The following is a 24884-nucleotide window of genomic DNA, read 5'->3' as shown; positions in this document are numbered from 1 at the left end:
CTCAAGTTGCTCAGGACTTGTTCTAAGTTATACCTCTGTACGGCGAAACACTTTTTATTGACCTGGCCTAGTGAAAAGCATGTTGTCTTGATAAGTGCCAGCTCTGTCTATTTTCATTTGTTGTTGATTTTGGTAACTGCAGGAAGGAAGGGAGGGACAGAAAGTAGTAGTGGAAGGAAGGTTTTTTCAGATACTTTATGAAAATATTCTTAAAGAGCTGTTGGCTTGGCCAGGGGAAACATCTTGCTTCAGAAACTCTTAAAATCTAGAAAGTATGGACTCCTTTGGACTTTATTTGCTTCTACATACAATTTTCTCTCTTACTGACGGACTTCACCATTTTACTACACCTCAGACATGACTGTCTCCCTATACAACCCTGTTGTAACACAAGATACTAACTCTGCCTTGGGGGGAGCACACGGAGTGGTCCTAAGGACATTTCAATGGTCAAACTGATGCTCAGCAAGGACCAGATATGGAAGGTAAGACACAAAGTAAGCAAGCTGCCTAGCCTCTACCCTACTGCAGGTACATCAGGCATGTCAGAGGGACCAAAATTAATTTTTGCCAATACATCTTACAGCAAAGCAAGTCAGCGTTGCTGCACTGATGTCCTGGAGCAGCCTGCTGTTATTACTGGTGTTGCTGTTGTCCTGTGTGTGATGCTGGGCAGTGACAGATGAGCTTTGTGAACCCCGATACGTTCTTCAGAGCGGTCAGGATGATACACTGCACAATCTCAAGTCTTTCCTCTCTCTTTCAGGTGTTGTCTAACACAAGCTAGAAGCACTGCTGAATTAAAACTGAGACTTTCATATCCTGATAGGTTTGGAGTGCAGAGCAGCTTCCATGTTACTGGTGTGCAAAGATAAGCCCTGATATCTTGACAGACACCGACTGAACATCAGCCTTTCCCACAAAGGACTGATAGGTAACATGTAAGCTGCAGGTGAGGACAAAACCACAGGTAAGCACTGCACACAGCTCTGTTTTGGTTGAGGGTTCAGCCTTGCATGGGCTCTACAGGGAACGGGAGGGGTTTGAGTAGCAGCCTACTAGAGCCTCTAGGCTGATGGTTCGTGAGCTGGGAGCTGTTTCACCTCGCAGCAACCACACCTGCCCTATAGACCTGAGGGAACTTGGCACCACGAATCTGGACAAGCAACAGGACAGAGTTACCGCTAACATTTACTATTCCACCACGGTGCCAGTTTGTGTTCTTGGCAGAACATGAATGTACAGAGGAAAAGACTGACTTGGTTTTTGAGATGATTCTGCTTTGCAGTGATGTTCTGGTCTGCTGTAACCTTTCCTTACACATGCTTCCTAAAACTGCAGCTTCTGGAATCTTTGTCTCTTTTTAAGAACATTTGCACTTACTTTAAGCCTTTGTGAACAAATGCTTGTGAATGTGTGTTAGCATAGGAGACCACGATGGATAGTGAGCAGCAGTCAGGCAATGCGGGTAACATGAGGAGCTTTGAAAAGATGCAAATGCTTGTATCTGGTACAACCCAGAGGAATATAAAGCCTCATAATATGCTATAGATAGTCGCCCAAGCTAGCACAGGGACCAAAGCAGTCTAGCCACTGCAGTGTAAAGCATTTTGGGGATTAATTTATCCAGTTTGAAATATGAAGGAGCTGCACTATAGAGAACTGAAACAGGCTAACACAGCCTATTTGCAGCCCTCCTCTAGAGCTAATACATATCTGCCTAAGAGCGTAGCAGCGAGCAGTAAGAGAAATACTACCTTTTAGTGCATCCCAACATCCACCTGCTTCCTTCTATGCCCCCCCCCCCCCCCGCCTTGTTTTTCCCCTAACTCTTCTTGTGCCCAGTTCACCCCAGCATAAGCAGGAGCTGGTCCTGCTGCAACAGCCACCAGTCTGAGCTTGGAGAGTGTTATTTTTTCATTTTCAGGAGGACAAAGGGTTCAGCTCAGGAATTCCATTGTTTCAGAGCATGTGGTTTACATTATCATTTCCAAGAGGTATTTGCATATGCAAACACTACCATCTGCTGTAAGGAATAGTTTCCATTTTTTAAAGGTTAATTCCATTTCAATCCTACTGATTGAATCAGTAGCAGAAACTACTCTCATTTGCTTACTGTATTTAGTGTCACGACAGCCAGCAAGCCATGTCTTTACAAGGAGAGACTGTTTAGTGCTGGTAATTGGCATAGGTTTTCTCTGAATTCTCACTAAAATAACTTTTCTACTCATTAATGAATAAAAGCTGTTCTAAATTACAGCCTGTTGTTACACTTGGGATCAGGCAATGGGCTTCCTGTTAATCTGAGGTGAGTGTTAAGTCTGTAATGAATAATTCGATGGTTTTCTTTCTTTCTCCTTACCCTTTTGAGGTATGTGTCTTGAACAGACTACAGTTTTCCTCAAAGTTCCTGTGGTTTGAAACTCTTTTTAATTGTGTTTTACTTCCTTAGCAATTCAACAGGAGAATTCAATACTGAACTGCAAGCTGCTTTGGTTGGGCAGGAAAATCTGTGTTATGCCTTACTTTCTTCATCAGATTAGCGCAGATACTAATGACTGCTGTGTTGGTTTTGCGTGGCAAGGTTTTGGTAGCGGAGGGGCTACAGGGGTGGCTTCTGTGAGAAGCTGCTAGAAGCTTCCCCTGTGTCTGACAGAGCCAATGCCAGCCGGCTCCAAGATGGATCCGCCACTGGCCAAGGCCAAGCCCATCAGCACCTCTGTGATAACACATTTAAGAAGGGAAAAAACAGTCAGAGAGAGCTTTTGCAGCCAGAGAGAGGAGTGAGAAGATGTAAGAAACTCTGCAGACACCCAGGTCAGTGCAGAAGGAGGGGCAGGAGGTGCTCCAGGCGCCGGAGCAGAGATCCCCCTGCAGCCCGTGGTGAAGACCATGGTGAAGCAGGCTGTCCCCCTGCAGCCCATGGAGGGAGGATGAGGGGGTGTAGAGATTCCACCTGCAGCCCGTGGAGGACCCCACACCAGAGCAGGTGGAGGCACCTGAAGGAGGCTGTGACCCTGTGGGAAGCCCGCGCTGGAGCAAGCTCCTGGCAGGACCTGTGGATCCGTGGAGAGAGGAGCCCAGGCCAGAGCAGGTTTGCTGACAGGACTTGTGACCCTGTGGGGGACCCCACGCTGGAGCAGTTTGCTCCTGAAGGTCTGCACCCCATGGGAGAGACCCACGCTGGAGCAGTTTGTGAAGGACTGTAGCCTGTGGGAAGGACTCACATTGGAGCAGTTGGTGAAGGACTGTCTCCCGTGAGAGGGACCCCACGCTGGAGCAGGGGAACGATGAGAGGAGTGCTCCCCCTGAGGATGAAGCAGCAGCAGAAACACCGTGTGATGAACTGACTGTACCCCCCATTCCCCGTCCCCCTGTGCCGCTGGGGGGGGCGGAGGTTGAAGCCGGGAGTGAAGCTGAGCCCAGGAAGATGGGAGGGGTGGGGGGGGAGGTGTTTTAAGATTTGATTTTATTTCTCATTCCTCTACTCTGTTTTGCCTAGTAATAAATTAGATGAATTCCCTAAGTTCGGTCTGTTTTGCTTGTGATGATAATTAGTGAGTGATCTCTCCCTGTCCTTATCTCGACCCACAAGCTTTTTGTTATACTTTTTCTCCCCTGTCTAGAGAAGGAGGGGAGTGATAGAGCGGCTCTGGGGGGCACCTGGCCCTCAGCCAGGGTCAACCCACTACAACTGCCAACAAGAAATCCGTATTTTGGGAGCTAACATTTTGGATGATCATCCCTGCTAGTAAGCTAAATGAACAGAAGAGTTAGGAATTTTGAACTGAGGAAGCAAATTTAGTTCTAGATACAGAGCTGTTTTTTTCTCTTCCAAAAAGAAAGGCTTTTGTATAATGTCAATGTACTCTACAGGGAAATCCCAGATCCTGAGCAGACATGTGTGTATACTGGCACAGTTTTGAAACAGAAGAGATTTTCAGAATCAGGGTGTACCAGGTTCTGACTCCTGCCTTTACAGGGACAGGCCTTCAGCTGGGTCTGCTGGGCAGGTGCATCTGCTTAGCACTGAACTGTCTGGAGGCATGACCTGAGAACCTGCCTCTCTGGAAGCCTGTGAATCCAGAAGTCATCTGGTGGGTTTTTTTCCAGTATGTTGTAGGGGTTTTATTTTCACACTCACTGCAGAGTCCCTCCATGTACCCAAACCTCTACCAGAAGAGAGATCTGCATGAAAATTACTTGTATTTGTTTCAATGGTTTTTTTAGTTCCACTAAATTGCAAAACATGTAGATTTTTATTAATTTGGTACTCTATTATGTTTTTATTGGATTAAGACCCCCAGAAAACAGATCCTCAAACTTCAGAGAACATGAAACTAAAGCTCCACAGGTAGGGTCAGACCATGCAGATGGCTCTCATCACTGCTCTAGGACCAAGCCCTCTCAGCAGTCCAGAATTTTAAGTTTATCCAGTTTGAGACATATGCCCACCTGCAGTGCCTTGTTTTAAGTATAGAGATTATTTCCTTTCCCTCCCTCACCCCCTCCAAGGAGACAGTAAATTTTGGCTTTATACTATCAGTTCAGATTTTCCCAGAGATGTCTTGCCATTTTCTTTCCCTGCAGTCCACAACTGTGCTTTAAAGCACAAACACGACCGGATCTACCTTTGCAATGTGCTGTGGTACAGGAGAGCAGCAAGACAGCAGTATCATTTTCACTCTACTGATAATAAGAGCAATCCACTCCTGCAGCATCATGGATTGCATTTAATTGGTATTTTCTATAAGCTGAGGTAGTCACTTAATAGAAAGACTCTTTAGCACAGATTTAGATTCATGTCAGTTGTCATGAAATGTAATGACAAATATAAAGACCAGACCAGCTCTTCAAGACAGCTTGTGCTTTCAGACATCTATTTTAGAACAAGTAGGTCAGCACTTAACACAAAAGCATTATGACTTTCAGTGCATGCAAGATGTTTGTGTTTGGTATCGCTAGTGACGCTGCGGCTGGAATAGACTTAGACTTCTAAGAGTGTTCCATCAGCCTGGACAGAAAACAACCTGAAGTACGCCCTGCTGGACAGGGACAAAGATATTTGCCCTGCCAACTCAAACAGGAGCCGGCTAAGCTAAAAGCACAGAGTGGAATCCTTAGCCCATCTAAGTTAATGGGACTCTGGCTATTGATTTAAGTGGACCCAGGCCTTCACTTCTTAACTCATGCTCACATAGTTTTCATTCATATTCCCTCACTTGAATGCTGTTTCCAGCTTCCATGCCTTTTATTAGGAACAAACATGCAAAGCTAAGAGCTATCACAGATGAACTACCCATCTTACCATGACCCTTAGAAACAGCGGGACAGTAGAGGGCCCAGGACTAGCACCGGGCTTCTAGAAAATGGCAAATCCAATCCAGAGCCCTGCCCCACCCTGACCCCAAAAGCGTAAGCATTAATGAAAGGTAGGAGTAGCAGATATCTTTAGAGAAGCCTCATCTTCCCAGAGGCACAATGTGGTCTTTAGCACTAGTGATAGAGATCCACTATTGATTTCTTTGTTTGTTTTTTAACCTCCAGGTATTTAGGATGAATGATCTTGTCTGGAGATTACTCCTCCTGACCAAAAGCATGACCCCAAAAGCCCAAGGGTGCCAATCTGAAGGATTCGTTGATGTAGTCCTGTTTGTCTGCAAGAGGCAACGCCTGTGCACTCAGCCCTTCTTTCAGTGGTAAGCGCTGCCTCTCTGAGCTTGTCACATGCGTTGCTTTCTGTCCTTACTCTGAAGCTTCCTCTTGACTTCTCTCAACTTCCACCTCCTACTGCTGCGTAACTCACGAGTGCCCAAACTGTCCCAGACTACAGCCAGCAAAGCCTCTCCTTCCCACACACAACCTGCATGTCCCCTCCACTGAGCAGCACAGTGCATCTCTTTTCAAGCTCTCTGGTCACAGATGAACATAAATGTTTGATAGAAGTGTTAAATTCTGGAACAATTCCAAGCGAAGCACAGTGGTGGGAGGCAGATTCCTGCTCTCTTCTAGACCTTCTTTGCTGGATCATTTTGATCTGACCACCATTGTCCAGGCAATAGGCTTTTTGCAAGATTTATTTGGAAGCTGTGTTACCAGAGCTCACAGCCTGCATCTATGTCTGTTGCAGACTTATTTCCCTTTGTAACAACGATCAGAACTAATTATGTCTTTAAAGAAGATATGGGAAGAAGGGTTGGAGTCTGATTTATGGTTTAGCCTGAGGAAAGGGGGGCTTCAGCCCAGCTGGCAGCTCCAGGAGGTCCTACTCTACCTTTCCAGGCTGCTGCAGGACTAGAAGGGTCCTACCAACACCACATGGGCTGTGGGCCTCACTGACTTTAGCCCTTAGCTCTGCACGCTCCAAAGGGCGAGTGAATCATTTGGGAATATCCCATTTACACCACTGCTGTGGCACAAACCAGGAAAGACTCGCGCTTTAAAAAACAACCTTGGAAGTGTCAGTGGGGGTAGGTGTACCTCCTCCTTAGCCCTTCTCCTGCATCAATCTCAGAGCAATGCTGGCCTGGGTGGAGAGTTTGGCACTGGGGGTGAATCCGATTTCCCTCAAGAGATAAGAGTGTTTTATGCAAGAACCATGCGTAGCAGATACAACCTGCTGCAACAGACAAGAATTTTACTTTAGATCAGAAATTGGTTTCTAGTTGCTTTTCTAGAGAAGGATCGTTACAGTCTATCTGTACATTGGCTGTAATGGAAAACACTACTTTCTTCAGTATTGCTGTGTGAGAGAAAGCAGGTGAAGCTGAAGGAAAATCCCCCAAGTTTCCTCTCTGTGCCTGATTTCCTGGCTTCTTTAAGAGATAGATAGTTTTTACTAATGAGACTTTCCATTATAAAGTTTCCATTGCTTTAGAAAATATCAACTTTGCTGGGTAGATCAAACAGGCCCTGCAGTTATAGTTAGAATATCCTAAAGATTTAGTTCCCAGTAATAACAGGGCTAAAGCGCAGCACTGCCAGAGGCAAAAACTGTATTATTTGAAATGAAACTTCTCATAAATATCCACCTATGAAGTCATTTTATATCAGCTGCTCTTATATAAACTGGACAAGGCAAACTGTCCTATCTATCAACATTAAGGCTGCCAAGAAAAATGACTCTATATTCATTGTCTGCAAGTTTCAGAGATATCCCTCTCTGTTAGGCTTTCCCAGGAAATGCTGTTTTGCTCTTTTTAAGAATTTTGCTGGTACAGGCAAGTAGTACCACCACCAGTGTCATCTTCAGGCTTAAACCTCTGTCTTTCTGGTGGGAAATGGATGGACAGATACACACAAACACACCTGGCTGTCAGCAGCCACTGGCCAGAGCTAACATTACTTTTCAGTCTTTGTTAGGTGGAAGCACCTCAAAACATTGGCAGGAACAGAACCATGTTGGTTTGGGGGTTTTTTGTTGGTTTTTTTTTTTCTTCCAGCCCCTCTCCAAATGTTTAGAGCATGTTTGTTGCACCTCTGCTGTAAGGACCAGTCCAGTCTTCAAACATACTGCTGAAAGTTGCACCCAGGAAGAGTTGAGAATAGCAAGGGGCACATACAGATATTGCTGGCCACTCTCGTACCATCCATCCCTTGGTGATATGGGCATGCCCATGTTGAGTGCCACCCACAACCTTGGGAAAGGCTGGGGACCCCAGGGCCTTACCTGTATCTCCCACCCCCTCCTGCTCGCTGCCTCCAGGCCCCCCAGCCTATTGCCCCATTTCTGTCCCGCTGCTTGCGGCTGGCAGCACATGCAAGACACTCTTTCTTATGCTCTTAATTTTTTGCCTGTTTTTGTGGCGAGGTTTGATAGGTTTTCCCCAAGCTCTGGTGTCTTTGAAGCCCTGCTGTACCTGATAGCACTACTGTGACACCATTGATGTAGACAGGAACTGCCTTTGACACACAAATTGTTTAATTCTGCATTTAAACTGCAGCATCTGCTGCAGTAAAACATGACACCTGAAAATACTGTTGTCTGCACAAAACACAGGGATGCTTTTCCGTTAGCTCTCTCTAACATTAAGGCAGAAGGTGGACAAACTTTCATGGCCCAGTCCTTTAAGAGGAAGGAGAACAATGCTGGCTATTGCTTCTATATTGCATTTGTGACTAAAGCATATAGAGAAAGGTTAAGATAAGCAGCTAAGGTTTGCTGGGCTGGAAATGTGGGCAGGACACATGGGGGAAATACCTTCATGATACTTTCTGTACAAGTTTCCTCACTATAACTCTCACCTCTCAGAAGAATGGCTTCAGAGAAATACTTAATTACCTACTGCTGACTCCCTAAATGTTTCCAGTATTACCTTCTTGTTATGGGACAGGAGACTTGGGTGTTTCTGGGTAAAATTACAAAGCTTTCAGAAGTTTGGTCTAAAGGACAGCAGAGATGTGAGGCAGGCTTGAAAAGAACCCTTGAAATATCTGGCCCCTTGGAAGTAAATACTAGCTTGTGAAAAGGAATTTCGAGGCTTGTTTGTGTGAAAAGGAATCAGTAAGCCCATATTAAATCAAACCCAAGCATTTGGTGCTAGAACAATACTAGCAGGCCCTTCTTTTGTCTTTGCAAATTAAAATCTGAATGCCTACAGTCACTAACAGCGATGACACTGAAATGTGAAACAGAGGAATCTATAGTCAGCCACTGCTGGAGACAGGTCCAAGATGAGTTGCAAAAGCGTGATATGAAAACAGTCAACTTTCAGTCAGGAGACAGACCTTAACTACCCCCCCCCCCCCCTTTTTTCTTTTGTAAACTACATGTAAAAGCTTAAAAAAAAAAACAAACCACAACTCGCCCCCCAAATATAATGATCCTCCATTTTAACTTTACAAATAAAATAATTAAAATATATGTTATTAAAATATACAAAATTTATAATTTAATTATATAATTACACGGCCTTATGGTCTAATAGCTCCACTGTATTTTGCATATTAGCGAACAATTGCTTTCTTAAAGCTCACAGCAGAATCATTTACTTGATGCTGGAGAATAAGTTAATTACGGATCTCCTGCCTTTGATTAATGGATTTAATAATCATGTTACAGTAGAATTAACTTATACTTCATGTGCTTACAGCACTAATGGTGAGATTCATGAAAGCAATGTGTCAGCAAATAGGATTGGCATCAAAAAAGGCAATGTTTGGAGATCCCAGGACTGCCTGTGCCTGTATCTCTGCCAGTCAGCAGTTCAGGAACCCACAAAGGGCATCCAAACATTTTTGCTTTGTCTATCATTAATCTCCACCATTTGCCACTTATTTCTCCAAAGCCAAATACTGTTTTCAGATGAGCTGAGCACCTCAACTGAAGCTCAAGCTCAATTCTGGATACTGGCAGGGCGGGGGGGAATTATCCTGGGACATTGCTACAATATCAGATAGTGCCAGATATACCCAATAGGCACAGCCACCTGTAGTCTGCTATTACTCAGTATAACATACTAACCATTAGTCATCTTTAATACTTCTTTTGTGCATGTAATACAAGTATAAAGTTTCTTGGATGGAAACACATTGAGTCAGCCAAGATTTACCTTCTCTAAAGGAGCCTCAAGATTAGGTACTTAATACAACCTAAGAGACAGAGCACTGTAGTTTCTGAACTTGATTTCACCTGTTCAAGGAGAGGAACCATTGCAGGACAGAAAAGGTACAAGAGACACTTAAAAATTTTTTGTGTTTTGCCATTATTCCTCACAGGGCTCCTGTGCGTGTCTGTGTAAGAACCAAATCTGTGAGCCTGGCAGGAGCTGGATTCAGAAACCTGTACTGAAGTAAAAGTCACATTGACACAAATAAAAACAGAATAAAGACCTGAACCACATTTTGTCTGAAAAGGCAGTACCTCAGGAATCACTAGCAATAGGATTTCAAATTGCATCAGCCACGTACCTTACCCGTTACCATGCAAAGTAGAATAATACAAGTCAGCAGCTTAGCATAACACCGGGCCCCAAGAAAAAGGCAGGAAATGAATAAGGAATACAATTTCCTTAACAATTCACTTATAGGAATCATTCTGCAAGACATTGCCCATGTTCTGGTGGAACGTGTAGTCTGAGGGTACAGGAAGCACTGGGCTACTTTGCCATGTCTCCTCACTGCCCATTATCCAACTCAGGTTTTGTCCCTTCCGTGAGATGGTGGCAGAAACTCCTTGTGCTGATCACACCATATGGAAATAACCAGAAAAAGCCAGGGACATTGCTGCATGGCCAGCACTACCCTGCCTGCTGAGACCAAGGGGACACTAATGCTGTTCAACCTGACTGAATAAGAAATTATTCACCAAAACATTATTTCACAGCTGATGGTAGAAAGCTCCCCTTGTGCAGTACAGCTGCTTACCTCCCCCTCTCATTGGAGGGGTCATGGAAGCCTCAGCTCTCCAGGCAGCATTTAGGGGATGGTGTCTGAAAAGCAGACAGGCTTTGGTGCCTGTCTTTCAGCTCCACCAGTGACATGAATCCACTGCTGCTTGTGTTTTGTGTTGGGAGATATTTAGGGTTAAGATAATTCAAGGTTTGAGATGAAAACACTTTTTTTTCCACCAAACCTACCAAAGCAAGCTTCAGGGATTAGAGACATACTGAAATAATGCTTATTTTATTACTGAACCAGATGGGACTATGCCTTTAGATGTGCCTCTTCAAACCCAGCTGCACATCCCACTCTTTTTCCTTGCTCCCCCTTTATTGCCCTTGCTCTGACCCTGCCACACATCCATCCAGTGTGGAGAGTTACAGCAACCCTCATCTCAGCTTGTCACAGCTGACTTGCTAATGAAAGACATTTTAGCTATGGGACCATTTCACCATGTCATGCCACAGTGCTTTAACCTCTCCCCACCCCAGTTTGTTCCAGGTGAGCTCAGGGATCAGTGGCCAAATAACCTTCAGCTGTAGATCCCCTGCCAAGTGGCAGTTGTCTATGCAAGACCACAGGCATACCCAGTTCTTAGTTTAGAGGCTAAACCCACCAAGAACTCAGATTACATTAGTCAGATAAATGCCAAAAATGCTTTCTAGGATATTTATGATGGGTTTCCTCAGGACACAGGAGGTGCTTCCTTGTACACTTACTGTTTTACAGCCCTCAAATCACGCGTTTCCTGGAAGACGACAGGCAAAGTTCAGCCTTAACAGGGGCAGTGCTGGCTGCAGCCCCTCCCTGCTGCAGCTCCACTTTGCATATATGATTTCACCACTATAAACACTGTTTTACTTTATATAAGCCTTAGCAAATTCTTGTCCTATAGATACTCATGCCCTGCAGCTGTAGGCACAAATAATAAAATAGACAGTGATGAGTAGACCCTATAATGCAAAACTAAATGTCCAATCAGAGTTTGATGAGGAAGTGTGAAATAAAACACATTAAACAGATTAAGAAGGTGGGACAAGAAATCAATTTCCCATTAAATTCAGCGGTTACTTTTTTTCTGACTCTTAATGTTAAAAGCATCAATTACATGCGTAATTTACTCCTTTACAGTCTGATTCTATGTTCAAAGCAAAAACATGCGTTACATAATATGAATTAGCCCAGCCATCACACAGAAATAAGCAGCACCCTGTAGGTCTCTCCAGGCTGGCTTTAAGTGCTCCACCAATGTAGGCCGGGGGAAATTACGTTATCTGCAGTTTGGGAGAAGGAAGTGATTTTGAAGCAGCCTGCTACTTCACCCAAAGCAAGAGGTAAGCTCAACTGGTGCAGAAAGTATGAAGCTAAACTTGGGAAACACCATGGAGATGTTTAGGATGGAAAGTAAACATATGTCCCCAAAAGATTTGCCTCTATGGATGCGACTGGAGGATGTAAGGTAGGTACAACAAAACGCATCCTTTGCTGAACTTATGTAAGCAGCTAAGCACTGTGAATATAAAAAAAAAAAAAAAAAGAGTAGAAAAAGCTGCTTGTGGATAATTTCAGGACAAGCAGGCACAAGCATGCTTACTCTTTTATTTCATCTTGTTCACAGCATCTTATATGTGTATCTTGAAAGTGTGATGTACGTACAGGTATTTTAAGCTAACAAACACACAAAGATACTTCATTTGTAGGGAGCGGTGATCCTTGCCCCATGCTATTGAGCCATACTTGCAGGGCCTTTAAGTTCACTCTGCTTCATTTCTACCCCCAATAGACAGTAAGATGCATCTCCACTGAGCTGCACATGGATTGAACAGTGGTTAACAGCAGCCTATGGTCTATAGACAAAAAGCCTCCTCAGCAGTGCAAGGGAGGGGAGTTTTCTGCTATGAGGTGGGATGATAGGGAGCATGCATAAATCCTGAGATGTACAAAGAAAAGTGTAACACCTGGCAAGAAACGACCCTGCAAACCCGTTTCCCTAAACTGGCAGAAATTTATACACAGAAAAACTGGGAAAAGAAATCAGTTACCTGTTTCATCCTCCTTCATAACTCACAGTGTAAGTACACCTTAAGAAACAAAGACAGAATAGTGCTATGAAAAGATGAGTGATGCATCTAATACTTCAGTAGAACCTCCTTCTGGTGTGTCTAAAGGTGCTGTGGCGGCTTGGTCATGTTTGTCTGTGTTCTAAACCTTTTGCACTTTGTTCTTAGAGCTAAACACAGACCGTGTTATTTTAGGTTGCAAATCACAGACATCCATAAACACTGGTAAAAAAGCTATATGTGGAGAGAACATTGTGTTCTTTAGTGGGTCTAGGCACCTCTCATCTTAAATCCAAGAGTTTAAAGTCAATTCCAGCTGTCTTGGATTGTCCCTTGCTTTTAAAGAGCCTGTAAGTAAACTGTCAGTTCAGAACCCCTTCACTGTGATCATTAATGGCTGAAATTCGGTGTTAAACCTTGCTCCAGTCTGTAGAGCACTGGCTCAGCTCTAGGGTGCTGGTATCTTGGGTGCTACTTTGTACCCATGTTTATCTTTTTCTGACTGTCTTTTTCAACTGATGAGGGGGGGGGGGAAAGCTCATAGCAGTTAATGTCTTCATTTTACACTAATTTAGCCTGTTCCCTTTTCTACAATAGCTGCAATGCGATGCTGTTTCAGTAAAGCAACGCTTTGCACATTTGGCTCAAGGAGACACTGAGCAAACGGCTTTTCAGAGAGCTTCAACTCAGCTGTCAGAAGGGGCAGTTTGGTTTCTGTGCAAGCAATACTCGCATTCCAAACTGCATTAGAGAAAAGCCGGTGGGTTTGTATGTATTTTTATTATCAGTTCCAGATTAGGAATCTGATGCTGATTTCTTCTTAAAGCCTGTGTTTGCAGCTGAATTTATATTCTAAAACAAAAAAAAGGATTGTGATGTTTTTCTCTCACTAGCTCGCTCTTTTGTTTTTCTTTTTCTTTTTCTTCCCCTGGCTTTACTCCAAGGACCTTTTCTGCTTGTTCATTACATTCTCAAGATGAAGCACCCCATGGTTACAGCAGTGCTGGTAGTACTGGTGCAGGTTTCTCAGAGTTTCCCTGCCTTGTACCACCGAGGTTGGTGGAGGCTGTTACGGGAAGGAGATAGTTGTGGAAAATGTGATTTGGCACTTTGCTCTGAGCCTAAAGACTGTCCAGCCGGGACTGTATTGGACCGTTGTGGCTGCTGTCCTGAATGTGGAAACGTGGAAGGTCAGATCTGCGACTTGGATCAGGGCAATCATTTTTATGGGCAATGTGGGGAGAACCTCGAGTGCAGGCTGGATGCTGATGAAGCAAGGTTTGGGGAAGTCCCCGAGCCCCAGTGTGTATGCAAGTCTCAAGAGAGTATCTGCGGACCCGAAGGTAAAACCTATAAGAACATCTGTCAATTCAACAAGGCTTATGCTATGAAAAGAAATATCAGCATGAAACATAAAGGACCATGTGAATCAGGTAATGTGTACAGATGCACTTCCAAACTGAAAGATCTGATTCTTGTTTTCAGATGTGTTACTAGACACTCTAGTCTAACTTTATTAAACTAATACTGCATTTTTGTTATCATTATTTTGTTACAATGCTACTTTGTGTTAAATGCGTGGTTCAGCAGCTGGTACTTAATCTTGTATGTTATAAGCCTCTATATTAAACTGGTGGATTTAAATCACATGGTGACTAATAAGCCATAGACCTACAGACTAGTTCTGCTCTCATTAAGCAGTGTGTGAGATATTTTCTACAAAAATCACGTGTCTAGTTGGGAGTAGGTAAACAGATAGGATAGTCTGGGAGGACTGGACAAATAATTATGATTATATAAGGACTGAACTGATATTGCAGTGGTGATAGCAAGGCAGATCTCATTCATATACATATATACACACACACGTATGTGTATGTATGTATATACATGTGTATGCATGTGTGTATCCTCCTGTGTGTATATATGGTCATCAGTGAAGTAGAGGCAATAGAAGAAGATAGGGCTTAATTAACAGGTCTGTTCCTTTCACAAAAAAGTCCACAATAATCCAATTTTGTAATGAACATAAAATCTAGCTAAGCCATGAAATAGAAATCCAAATATTAGATCAAACTGAAATAATTTCTCTAAAGACACTGACGGTGCATGAACAGTTCTTTGCGATGACTGTTGCTGGAAGGATTCTTAGCTGGGTTTTATGGGGGAATCCTCCCTCCTGCTCATATGCTGTTCTCATTCTTCACATTATTACAAGTCTTTAATCCTGGGCACCTTTCACCTAAGTCACATGAATATAAAATGAAAAGGAAAAAGAGCACAGGCTTTTGTTTTCTGAATCAGAAATATATTTTTTTTTAAAGTTAATTAAATATTTTCTCAAATGAAGTAAGTAGAAGAGGTCTCTGGGTCACAAATGGGTCACAGTTCTGGGAATCCAAAATTGCATCTCTGGCAAAGGTCCCTATATGAGAGTAACTCGGGTACATTTTACTCACTCCTTGCTAGCAATCTGTTGCCTCCAATGTAGACTGTATGCTGTACTTTCATACTGAATGAACACTGGATATTGAATACTGAAAAGTGATGAATGGCTAATACCAGACTTTCCTCTTTCTCTAGTTGCAAGAGAAACATCCATTAAAGAACCCCTATTTGCCATTAGGGTATTAAGCTGGGAAATGAGGCTTGTCAGCAAAGAGACATTCAGAAAACTCAATGTGTACCAGCCTACAGTATGACTGAAAGCCTATTAGCCCTCGGGTAGGTGTTCTTATTTGGGATTAAAATAGCAGTAGTTCTTGCGACATAACCCCTTCAAGTAGCAACTGATGTTAACTTTGCAGCGGAGGTAGTTGTTCAGGCACACAGGCTTAAAGCAATGGTCCGCTCTAATTAATTAAACAGAACTGGCCACATACTTTAATTTGGAAGTACCATCACTTTTAATTGCAGGTAGTGTCATCCATCAGGCCTTGCAGTCACTCCTGAGGGGCATAACACTGCTTTATCAAGCAGGAGGAATGAGCTCAGCTGCTCTGCATGCAGGCATCACCCTCAGTGCATTCCCATGGCTTCCCTGGGTCCCCAGAAAGGCTGGACCCTCTCTCTGGGACTGCAGAGAGATTTCCTAGAATGGCTCAGTTTACTGAATTGCACAGAAGCCTGGGGGAAAGTTCATAGCTGTGTCAGTGCTCTGCAGAGTTCAGTTAAGAAAAATGAGGGTCCTTCTCCTTGGTTCTTGCAGAGGAAAGTGCCCAGCTGGTGTATATGCACCCAGCTGCAGCAGACCACTTGAGCCTGAGGTGGGTGCTGGGCTGGTCGGGGAGGGGGAGCACAAGTGTCCCTCTACTCAACCTCTCTGAGCAGCAGCTGACCATGCTGGGTTTGTTGATTGTGTTTTAGAGAGCCTGGGCCTTTCAGCAAGCAGCCGGGCACAGAGGTGCTACCACAGGGGCACCATGCTTTGGTCCCCTGTAAAAGTCTACCAGTAAGCCCCCTCTTTGCCGTGACAGTTATCTGAAGCAGCACAGTGGGTATATGAAAGTGCACCGTGATTTAGACTGTTTTTTCATTGCTGCAGCTGATCACAAAAGGCAACAGGGAGCCTGGCTCTCAGTGTAACAACCTCGCTGCAGCACTTGCTTTCTGCTGACTCTGATTTGCATGAGAAACAAACACCGAGCACTGTGGGGTTTTGGTACCATGCTATAAATATAACCTTCACTCAACTCAAAGTACTTTGTTTTGTTATTTCTCCTTCAAAGCATCTGCTCTTTCCTATTGATGCCAAATGGATTAATTGTATATAGCAACCAATGAATAAATAAATAACAATAAACTCCTTTCATCAGAACAGTATAGCCTTTTATCTTTCATCTACCACCAGAAAACAGGGAAGAAAAAGGCCTAGCTCCCTAACAAACACTGAAAAAGCCCTTCTTTTCCTGAAAGCTAGTTTTGATCAGTTTATCTAATAATTTACCAAGGTTACTAAGTACATTGATTATAAACAGATTCTCCACACTTAATCTATCACTATTCACATTCAAACCTCTCTTGCTGATGATTTAATAAAGTAACAGAACAATCCAGCAGTGATTATACTTAGCTGTGTCACATAATTTATTTTAAATGCAAATTTCACAGTAAAAATACAAATAAACAATCCATGAAATTTTCTGTCACTTCCATCAAATCAGACATAGATTAGCAAAAATATATATGTGTTGGGGGGGGGGGCAAATAGTGTTATCTAATTCATTAGTCTGGAGTGATATTGGGTTAATGTTGATTGTGAAAGGTATTTTGACTTTTCCTAGCTTCTGGTTTATGTCTTCTGTAACACATCAGGGTAATTCATGACTGGGACTGTAAAAGGAAAGGATCAACTACTGTGCATTCACCTCCAGACAGTGAGCCATCAGAATGCTTTCTGTAGCTACCAAGAAAAAGTTATCTATTCCAGGAATCAAAATGACAGGTTATCGTAACAGTAAAGACCGATTTCTAAAGACACAGTTATGCCAAAATGTATACACAGATACGCATGGGAGAACTTGGCTGAATACAAAATCTGAAACACTCAAAAATGAAGTCTGTGTCTTCTGTTAAAATGTTACATCATTACTTCAATTTTCTTCTGTAAGATACAGCAAAATGGTGTTGTGAGACACGTATTATATTTCTGGAGGCACTTCAAGTTTGAGTAGATAATGCAAGTATTTATTGTGTGTTGAGATTCAGAAAAGGCAGTTTGGTTAGATCAAAACTGTGGTTCTTCCTACTTGCTATGAGTTTGATCTCACACAATGCCAGTCCTAGTGAGCCCTGGTCCAGCAAAGCCGCTATGAAAGTACCAGCTGGGTGGGACTCAGACCACATCCAAGGCATTTCTATCTGAACTATCATCTGGATTCTCCTGACAGTTAATGGAGGAAGGCGTATTTCCAGTGTGGAATTCGTATTGGTGTATGGTAGACAGTGCTAGACAAATTTCTCATATGTGAATAGCTACAATGTAAATTTGTAATTCAGACCCTTCTGTCCTGGAGGCAAAGGATGTGGTTACCTAGTGTAGTAGAAGGCAGAGCCCTCAGCCTCGCACGGCTGAGCCACGTCTGTGTGCAGTCACATAAGCGGGACTTGCTTCTTGGCACTACTTGAGTGTTGTCAGTGTATCCGGAGGACACCTGTGTTAGCACCAGAACAAAAGTACTAACCAGTCAACATAGGCCTATTTTAAAAGTTTTTCATGCTGTCTCTGCATAGAAATAAAGAATTCATGTGAGTCAACGTAGACATTTGGTTTCTTTTTTACACTTTAAGCTTAACTACAGCGGATGTATCATTAAAGGAGTGTGGTTGGAGTTTTAATATTTCAATGTTTTAATATCAGACCCTGTGTGATAAGTTTATAGGCAAAAAATTTCTCATCCAAGATATTCAGTTAATGCTGATTTGAATACAAGATTTTTGAAATAATATACAGGTTCTGAATGTACAGTTCTCACGAAAGAAAAAGCATTTAAGGGTTTAAGTATCATAGTTTGAAAATCTTACTTTTGGAGAGTACCAGGATTGTTTAATGAGGCATTCACAAATGGGGAAATTGATACTTTGCTGTATAATTTATTTGCAATTAATTTTAATCAGTACGCATCTGATATTTTCTGCACAGATATAAATCCTGAAAACCCAACAAATATATTAGCAACTTTGCTTGAAAATCTGGAACAGGCTGTAACAATTTCAAATACTGAAACATAAATGGTGTACCTACATACTGATTCAAATATTGCAAGTAAAAATATATTATTTACTGTAAGTTTCTATTTCCAAGTATCTGGGATAATTAAATACAAGTCTAATGGCCCAGAAAATGCATTCATTTTTAAACACTGGTATGGAAATAGAAAGAAAACAGACTTTAGCAGGGAAAACATTTCTTGCTGAGGACAAATAGATAAGGAAAAAGGTAGAGATCTCCAAAATAGGAAAGCCGTGATAAGAGTAAATGTTATTTTGCTCTCTGCTTCTACATATAATCATCTCCTGTTAACACTTTGTATGTTCATTCATGCTTACAGAGGGATATGTATTTAAATCACGTACGAATGCATCAGGTGATAGTTTATTTTTTAATGTCTTCAAATCCCTGGACTGGCTCCCTCTCGTGGTTAACATCAGCTTTTTTTGGGAAAAAGTGGGAGAGCATAATTCAGAGGCAATAAATAACCAATGGAGGGGGATGAGGGTAAGAGACTAATAGGAAACAAGTAAGTGGGAATCTAATAATTATAATAAACATAACCTTATAAAAATAACTAGATTTCAGTTACGGAGGATTTTCAGAGGATAAATGTGAAAAGTATTAATGCTGTTACTCTGTAACTTGTTGCAATGAGTTCCATGGGCAACACAGGGGGACGAGATTTCAGCAAGTTCAAGGCAACGATGTACTCGGAAAACACATTTTGACAAGCTAACAATCTCAATATTTTAGCTTTTAAGCTAAGCAAAATGTAACAAATTAAGAACTGTCATGTACAATCAAGTTACTCTGTGACTGTCTTACAGAATTTCTTCTATTTTCCTCTGAAGGTCGAGTACTGCGGGCTAGACTGGTGGGCCTTGAGTCTAGTCCAAAATTATAGCTCATAGGACACAAATTAAACTTTTAATTTCAGCTTAAGTTTCATGATCATGTGCAAGGGGAAGGACAGGCAGATCCTTTCAAATAAGTGTTTTTAAAAAGCCTATTCACCTTTTAATGAGACACAAGGTGTTCTCAGGTTTTTTTTACATGATTTTATCATGTAAAATAGGAATTAATGTTATATATGTTTGTGTTGCCTTTTGCTCACTGTCTTCTAAAACACCGTTATGTTGGTTCTTTGCAGCTCCTGTTATTTCTATGCCACCTCAGGATGTCCAGAATTTCACAGGCAATGATGTCATTTTTGGCTGTGAGGTGTCAGCCTATCCTATGCCACACCTTGAATGGAAAAAAAAGGGGAATAAAATGTTTCTGCCAGGAGATGATGCCCACATCTCAGTACAGGTAAAACTTGAGTCTTCCACATCGTACTGTTTGGGATGAGGTGTAGGGGGATTAATCAGTGAATTCCTCCTACAGGATACAATACTGTTGCAATAAATAGATTTCCAATAGGGGCCCTCTAACTACATAAAGAATTCTGATTTCAGTCAGTACAAGGATCACTATTATGACAGCCCAAGCACAAGAAATAACTGGGAGGGTATCAGCTGTCCCGCTTCAGGGAAAGAAAAGATGGAAGATCTCCTTATGTAGGTATGATTCTGGAAAAAACGAATGAACATATAAATGGAACCATTTAGCCTACTACCTAAAAGAAGGTGCATTCTGGGAAGGATGGCTGCTGGCAACTATTTTTCTACTCATGATGCAGAAGCACAATTCTAGTAGGTATCTAAAATTCTCCTTTGCAAGATGCTGTTTCTGGATACTTGCCATTTGGGTTCAATCCCTGAGGCTTTCAAAGAAAAGCAAAGAAACTTACTCATTTTATGGAGGACACTGTGTTTTAATCTGAGGAGAAAGACTAGAATGGCATTAGTATAGTCTTGAAGCAAATCTAGAAACAGCCTGAAAGTTTGAGCTAAAGTTAAATAAATCAAAATGCTTATTCTTTTAAATGGAAATAACATTTTGGGGACGTGAGCTAACGAAGCCAGATGTACAGGCAGACTGCAGTAAGGCTGAAGCCTGCATCCATATGCCTTCTCCAATGGATAAAGAATATGAACAGAGACTATACAGAAAAATACATGGAAAAATCTAGTTTTCTGGATACACAATCCAAAAATGAGAAGATCCGATGGACATGGGGCATAACCTGAATAAAAAGGTAGACAGATAAAACTATCTGAAGTACCAAAAGTACTGAAGAGTCTAAGTTATTTAGAAATGTTTCCAGAGACAGCATAAACACAAGTGAGATTAGCAGACTTAAAAGCTGCCCAGAAAAAATGGTGTCAGGAGCCACATCCATATGCTGGCCAGCTCAGAGGCTAAACTGAACCCTGTTAACTTACTTCATTAATAGAGTCAGCATGAGAGCATCTCTGTTAACATTAGTTAATGGTTTTGTGTTATTTGTTTGTAAAAGAAAGCTCACCCCATTAAAAGGCTCTGGCCTGACTAAGTTGAAACTGACTGTGATGGAAGTGTGAAATGGTATGTCATACCAATCCACTAAAACCTGGATGCCAAGTGTCAGTTTGGTCAGGCCCCTCGGCCCTGAACAACTCACCCAGACCTTCACTCTCACCCTGAAGAAATTTATGAGCTTGAGAACAGGTGGCAATGCTTTGAAGCAGCGGAAAGAAGTGGTGCTGGGACAAGAGACAGGAGGAACGCTGGGAAGCAAAAGCATCAAAAGGACCAGGAACCAGAGCACCATGAAGAGCAGTGAGGTTTAAAGAGCAGAGCAGGGAAAGCATGAACTTGGAGGCACAGAGACAACAGGGTGTTAACAGATAAGGCAGTGGAATCCAAGAAAATCAAAGCATGATGGCAATAAACAAAAAAGCAAAAGATTGGAACGATGTTTAATCCAGCCACAACTATTCTCAATAATATGATAGTGTCTCCTAGCTACTTAATTTCAACTATTTCTTTCTCTTCTCAAAGGCAAGAGGTGGGCCTCAGAAGTATGGTGTTACAGGCTGGCTGCAGATTCAAGGCCTCAAAAAATCAGATGAAGGCATTTACATCTGCCACACCAAAAATAAGTATGGTGCAACATACGCCTCCGCAAGATTGAAAGTCATTGATGGTATTTTTTTTTTTTTATTTGGATGTGAAGAATATAGAAATGCATACAAGCAGGCTGCAAAGGGCGGGTTTGTAAGAATGCAAATGAAGGATGTGAGAAATTACCTAAAGATCTCCGTATTTTAACTTTTCCATATGCTTTTCTTTATCCTCTAACAGGAGATTAGGTCCTAGGTATTTAAAAGTCGGAAGTGCTTATGAATTCTGGGGAAAAAAATACTTTTATGTTAATATTGTAATGTTTTGCTGCAAATTACACCAGCTTCCAGAAAACAGAAAGATGTGGATTATAGCCATACAGCTGAGACCCATATTATTTCACTATCCTTATCCTACAGAAGTCCTTTGATGTTTGTAGGAGCTCTGCACCCAGAACAACAGCTGCTGTAGCTGAGGGAATCTTTGAACCACAGCAGTTCTGCTTAGCTGTTTATTTTTCAAAAAGTTGGGAAGGAAACAGTTGTTGCTCCTTAATGAGAGTGTTTGGAAAGATCTAAGAAATAGCTTTACTATTGTTTTGCATTGGGCCCAGTCCTGCAGAATAACATCCTTCTTCCTCCAAGGAGAACTGTGTTTCCGGGCAAATGCAGGATAAAGATGCATTGTCTTGTATTTCCCTCCTGGTCTAGTGGAGTTTGTCACTGATCTAGTCTGTCACTGACCTTGTCTCAGCAAGTGGTTTTCAAAGCTTTATTGGCTCTGGTCATATTTTCAGGTGCATAGGATCTGCAGAGGACTGAACGCATAGTCCACTAGTATTGGGAATTAAATGTATTTTCAACACCTTAAAATGTGAATGAGACATAAATTTGCTCATACACTATGAGCTTTGATGGTATGAGGTCAAGTCATTGGATAAAAGCCCCCCCCTTTTAATAGATGACTTAACAAGGATTCAGAAACACTGAGCTTGCTGTACAGATCCAAACCCATACTTTCCTCTTCATTCCTATCTACAACTAATTTAATCTGGATTCAATTATGTCTTGCAGGCTCATCTCCTGCATTTGCATTTACTGCTGGCAGTAGAAGTGCAAGCTACAGCATTGAATATGGGGACTATTATGACCATTCTGATGATGAAGATGATGAAGAATATGAATCTGGGGACTATGAAAATTGAAACAACTCTGAATAATAATTTGTATATATTTGTTGTCCAATACCTTTCACACTGTTATATTTACTAGTAGTCTCTATGCTGTAAACGGCTCCTCTGAAAACACACATATTCACTTGTGTATCCACCTTCCTGAAATTCAACTTTGGCTGAAGTATATCATGCTACTTACCAGAAATAAGAACAGTTGTAAATTCATACATTTAGTCTGTTAAATAAAATTCTTAAACATGCACCTTTCTAGTAAGTATACTGAAGGGATCAAATTTGATATTAATTTTTAAAATGTAAATTATAATTTCTTTCATTCTAATTTGTCTACCAAAAATGTCCATAGTTAAACAAAATTTGTACCTTGTATCAATTTCCTTTTTTCTATAATGTACTAAGAAATACCAAGAGATTGTTCACATGGCAACAAGCCTAAGTATGAAGGTTGCAAAAGAGTCTTTAATCTCCTTAGTTCATATTTTCTCATAAGTTTCAGCAAGATTTTCCTTCTCATTTGAAATTTTCCATGGTTAGTCTCATCAAGGGCAAATTATCTGTCTTTTAGGGGGTTGTTTACTTTTAATAGATACATGAAGCAATCACAGTCTAAAGCAAGTAAGTGCTGTTTTACTAGCAATACTCAAAAAAATCCCCAAAACACCACCCAACCAGGAAAAGATTTCTTGTGCATTCAAACACATGACCACACCTTTTGACTTCTTTTTATAACAGTTCTTACACTATTCCCGACAGTCTTGGCTCATTCCCAATGGTGCAAGATTTGGGATCGTTATTTTCACTCTGAACAGCATCATGTTTGGTGCGAACTACTGCAGTTTAAAGGTGGTGGCTGTTCTGTAGCTCAGTGCCTACCCTTCAAACACACAGAGAACTGTACAATGGAGCCAGGATTTGTCCTTTGTCTTGGATTGTCCAAGACTTGCTCCTATATGTGACCCACCTATACTATGCCCACCTAAGGTGCATTCAGCATTGCCACACTTCTGAAATGGCAGACGGAAAAGCAGGCATCATTTTCTTTCTGAAAACCACCAAAACACATGCACATTTTTCAAACTGTCCCCACCACTTCTTGATCAGTATGAACCAGACAGCAAACAAAATGCAATTCAAAACCACAAGACCTCCAAGTGTATACTGATCACTCGAAAAATTTCTCCAGTTGCTTTTGTTAACTAATTACAATGAAGGCTGGGTCTGAATTAATGGGTGATGGAAGATACGAAACTATGAAAATCACTTTTGGGAGGCAGTTACACCTATTGGTTCCCATTGGCTGAGGACAGATGAATAGCAGTAAATTACCGAACGACATTAAAGACTAAGAAAGCAAGAGTTTACGCATCTGAATGTAAAGTCTCACTATTTGCAGTCGTCCTTATCCAATGCTCGAAAACATGTAGTGATTACTGCACACACTGATGTAACTTTAAATTAATGGTGTTAAGGAAGTTTTAAGGGTAATCTTACTGTACTATGTAGATTTTTTAACATATATACAGTGCATCGCAAACTCCTCCTTTAATGTTGTGCTGTTTTGTGCTTTTTTTGCCATTAGGCAGATTTTTCCTTTCAATTTGAATTACATTAAGAGATTGGCTATAGACTGTGTTTGCCCTGAGGTATTATTGATCTTTGTCCAGGTAGCAAACAAGCAAAGAATAATTTATTTTGTTTCAGACTTCCTGGAGTATTGTCAATTTATAAGTAGAAAGCATGCCACTATGTCATTGAAAAGATTAATTAGTTTTAATTAGGAGTATCAAATAGCTTCATATTTAACTACTGATGTTGTTATGGGCTCTTCCTAGTCTTCTTAGTGATACGTCTAGCATTTTTTTTGCTTATCCACTATATATAAATTCAAACATTAAATTGTCTGGTAGAAATCACTGAAATTTTCTTTTAAATGGGTATTTCTTATTCAAGATCAATTGTGATCTGCATTGCAAATGAATGAATTAGATTACTAAACCGATCACATAATTGTGGCAATACATACTGGCAGACTAGTACGTGGCGCAGAAAATAATCTTGAAATCATTAGCCATAGAAATAAAGCAGAATTCTTCAGAGCCCTTTGCTGTTGTTAATGTAAAATGAAAAACAGAAAGAGAAGAATGTTTGAATGAGAAAATGTTTAGCAGAACCATATCAAATACCAGACTGTGACTGTTTGGCCTGATGGACTATGTCTATTTAAAAAAGCTAACCTTCCCAGAACAAAGGATTCTACATTAAATGTATTGCACTTGTTTCTGTTATGTATTTTTTAATAGATATTTAACAATTTGTTGTAAATTATCAGCCATTCCTTTTAGTAAGAAAACTGCATGCTAGGAAAAATCCTAATGTGCAAAAAAAGAAGGAATGCTGATACCCTGAACACTTGCTAGTTCTTTTTTTTGGGGGGGACTGAAATGGCTGGGTTTATTTATATACTTTAATCAAGTCACTTAAAATTAAATTAAAAAAAAGCATGGGAAAGATTCGGCCCTCTCTAAGCAGCATGGCAAATGGATGGATCTAA

At 41.4% G+C, this 24884-nt stretch overlaps 1 protein-coding gene across 1 annotated transcript; it reads left to right on the top strand.

Annotated features, from left to right (window-relative positions):
- The first annotated feature begins 13089 nt into the window (after positions 1 to 13089).
- Positions 13090 to 24611, top strand: LOC104641777 (kazal-type serine protease inhibitor domain-containing protein 1). Its single transcript, XM_010310524.2, has 4 exons — positions 13090 to 13873; positions 19304 to 19464; positions 21079 to 21223; positions 22215 to 24611. The coding sequence occupies exons 1-4, from the start codon at positions 13417 to 13419 to the stop codon at positions 22343 to 22345; spliced, it is 894 nt and encodes a 297-aa protein (XP_010308826.2). The 5' UTR covers positions 13090 to 13416; the 3' UTR covers positions 22346 to 24611.
- Positions 24612 to 24884: the final 273 nt, after the last annotated feature.

The sequence above is a fragment of the Balearica regulorum genome, chromosome 14 (genome assembly GCF_011004875.1).
Source record: "Balearica regulorum gibbericeps isolate bBalReg1 chromosome 14, bBalReg1.pri, whole genome shotgun sequence".
In the NCBI taxonomy this organism is placed as follows: domain Eukaryota; kingdom Metazoa; phylum Chordata; class Aves; order Gruiformes; family Gruidae; genus Balearica; species Balearica regulorum.
The sequence above is the reverse complement of the archived record's forward strand: the minus strand, read 5'-3'. Positions and strand labels throughout refer to the sequence as shown.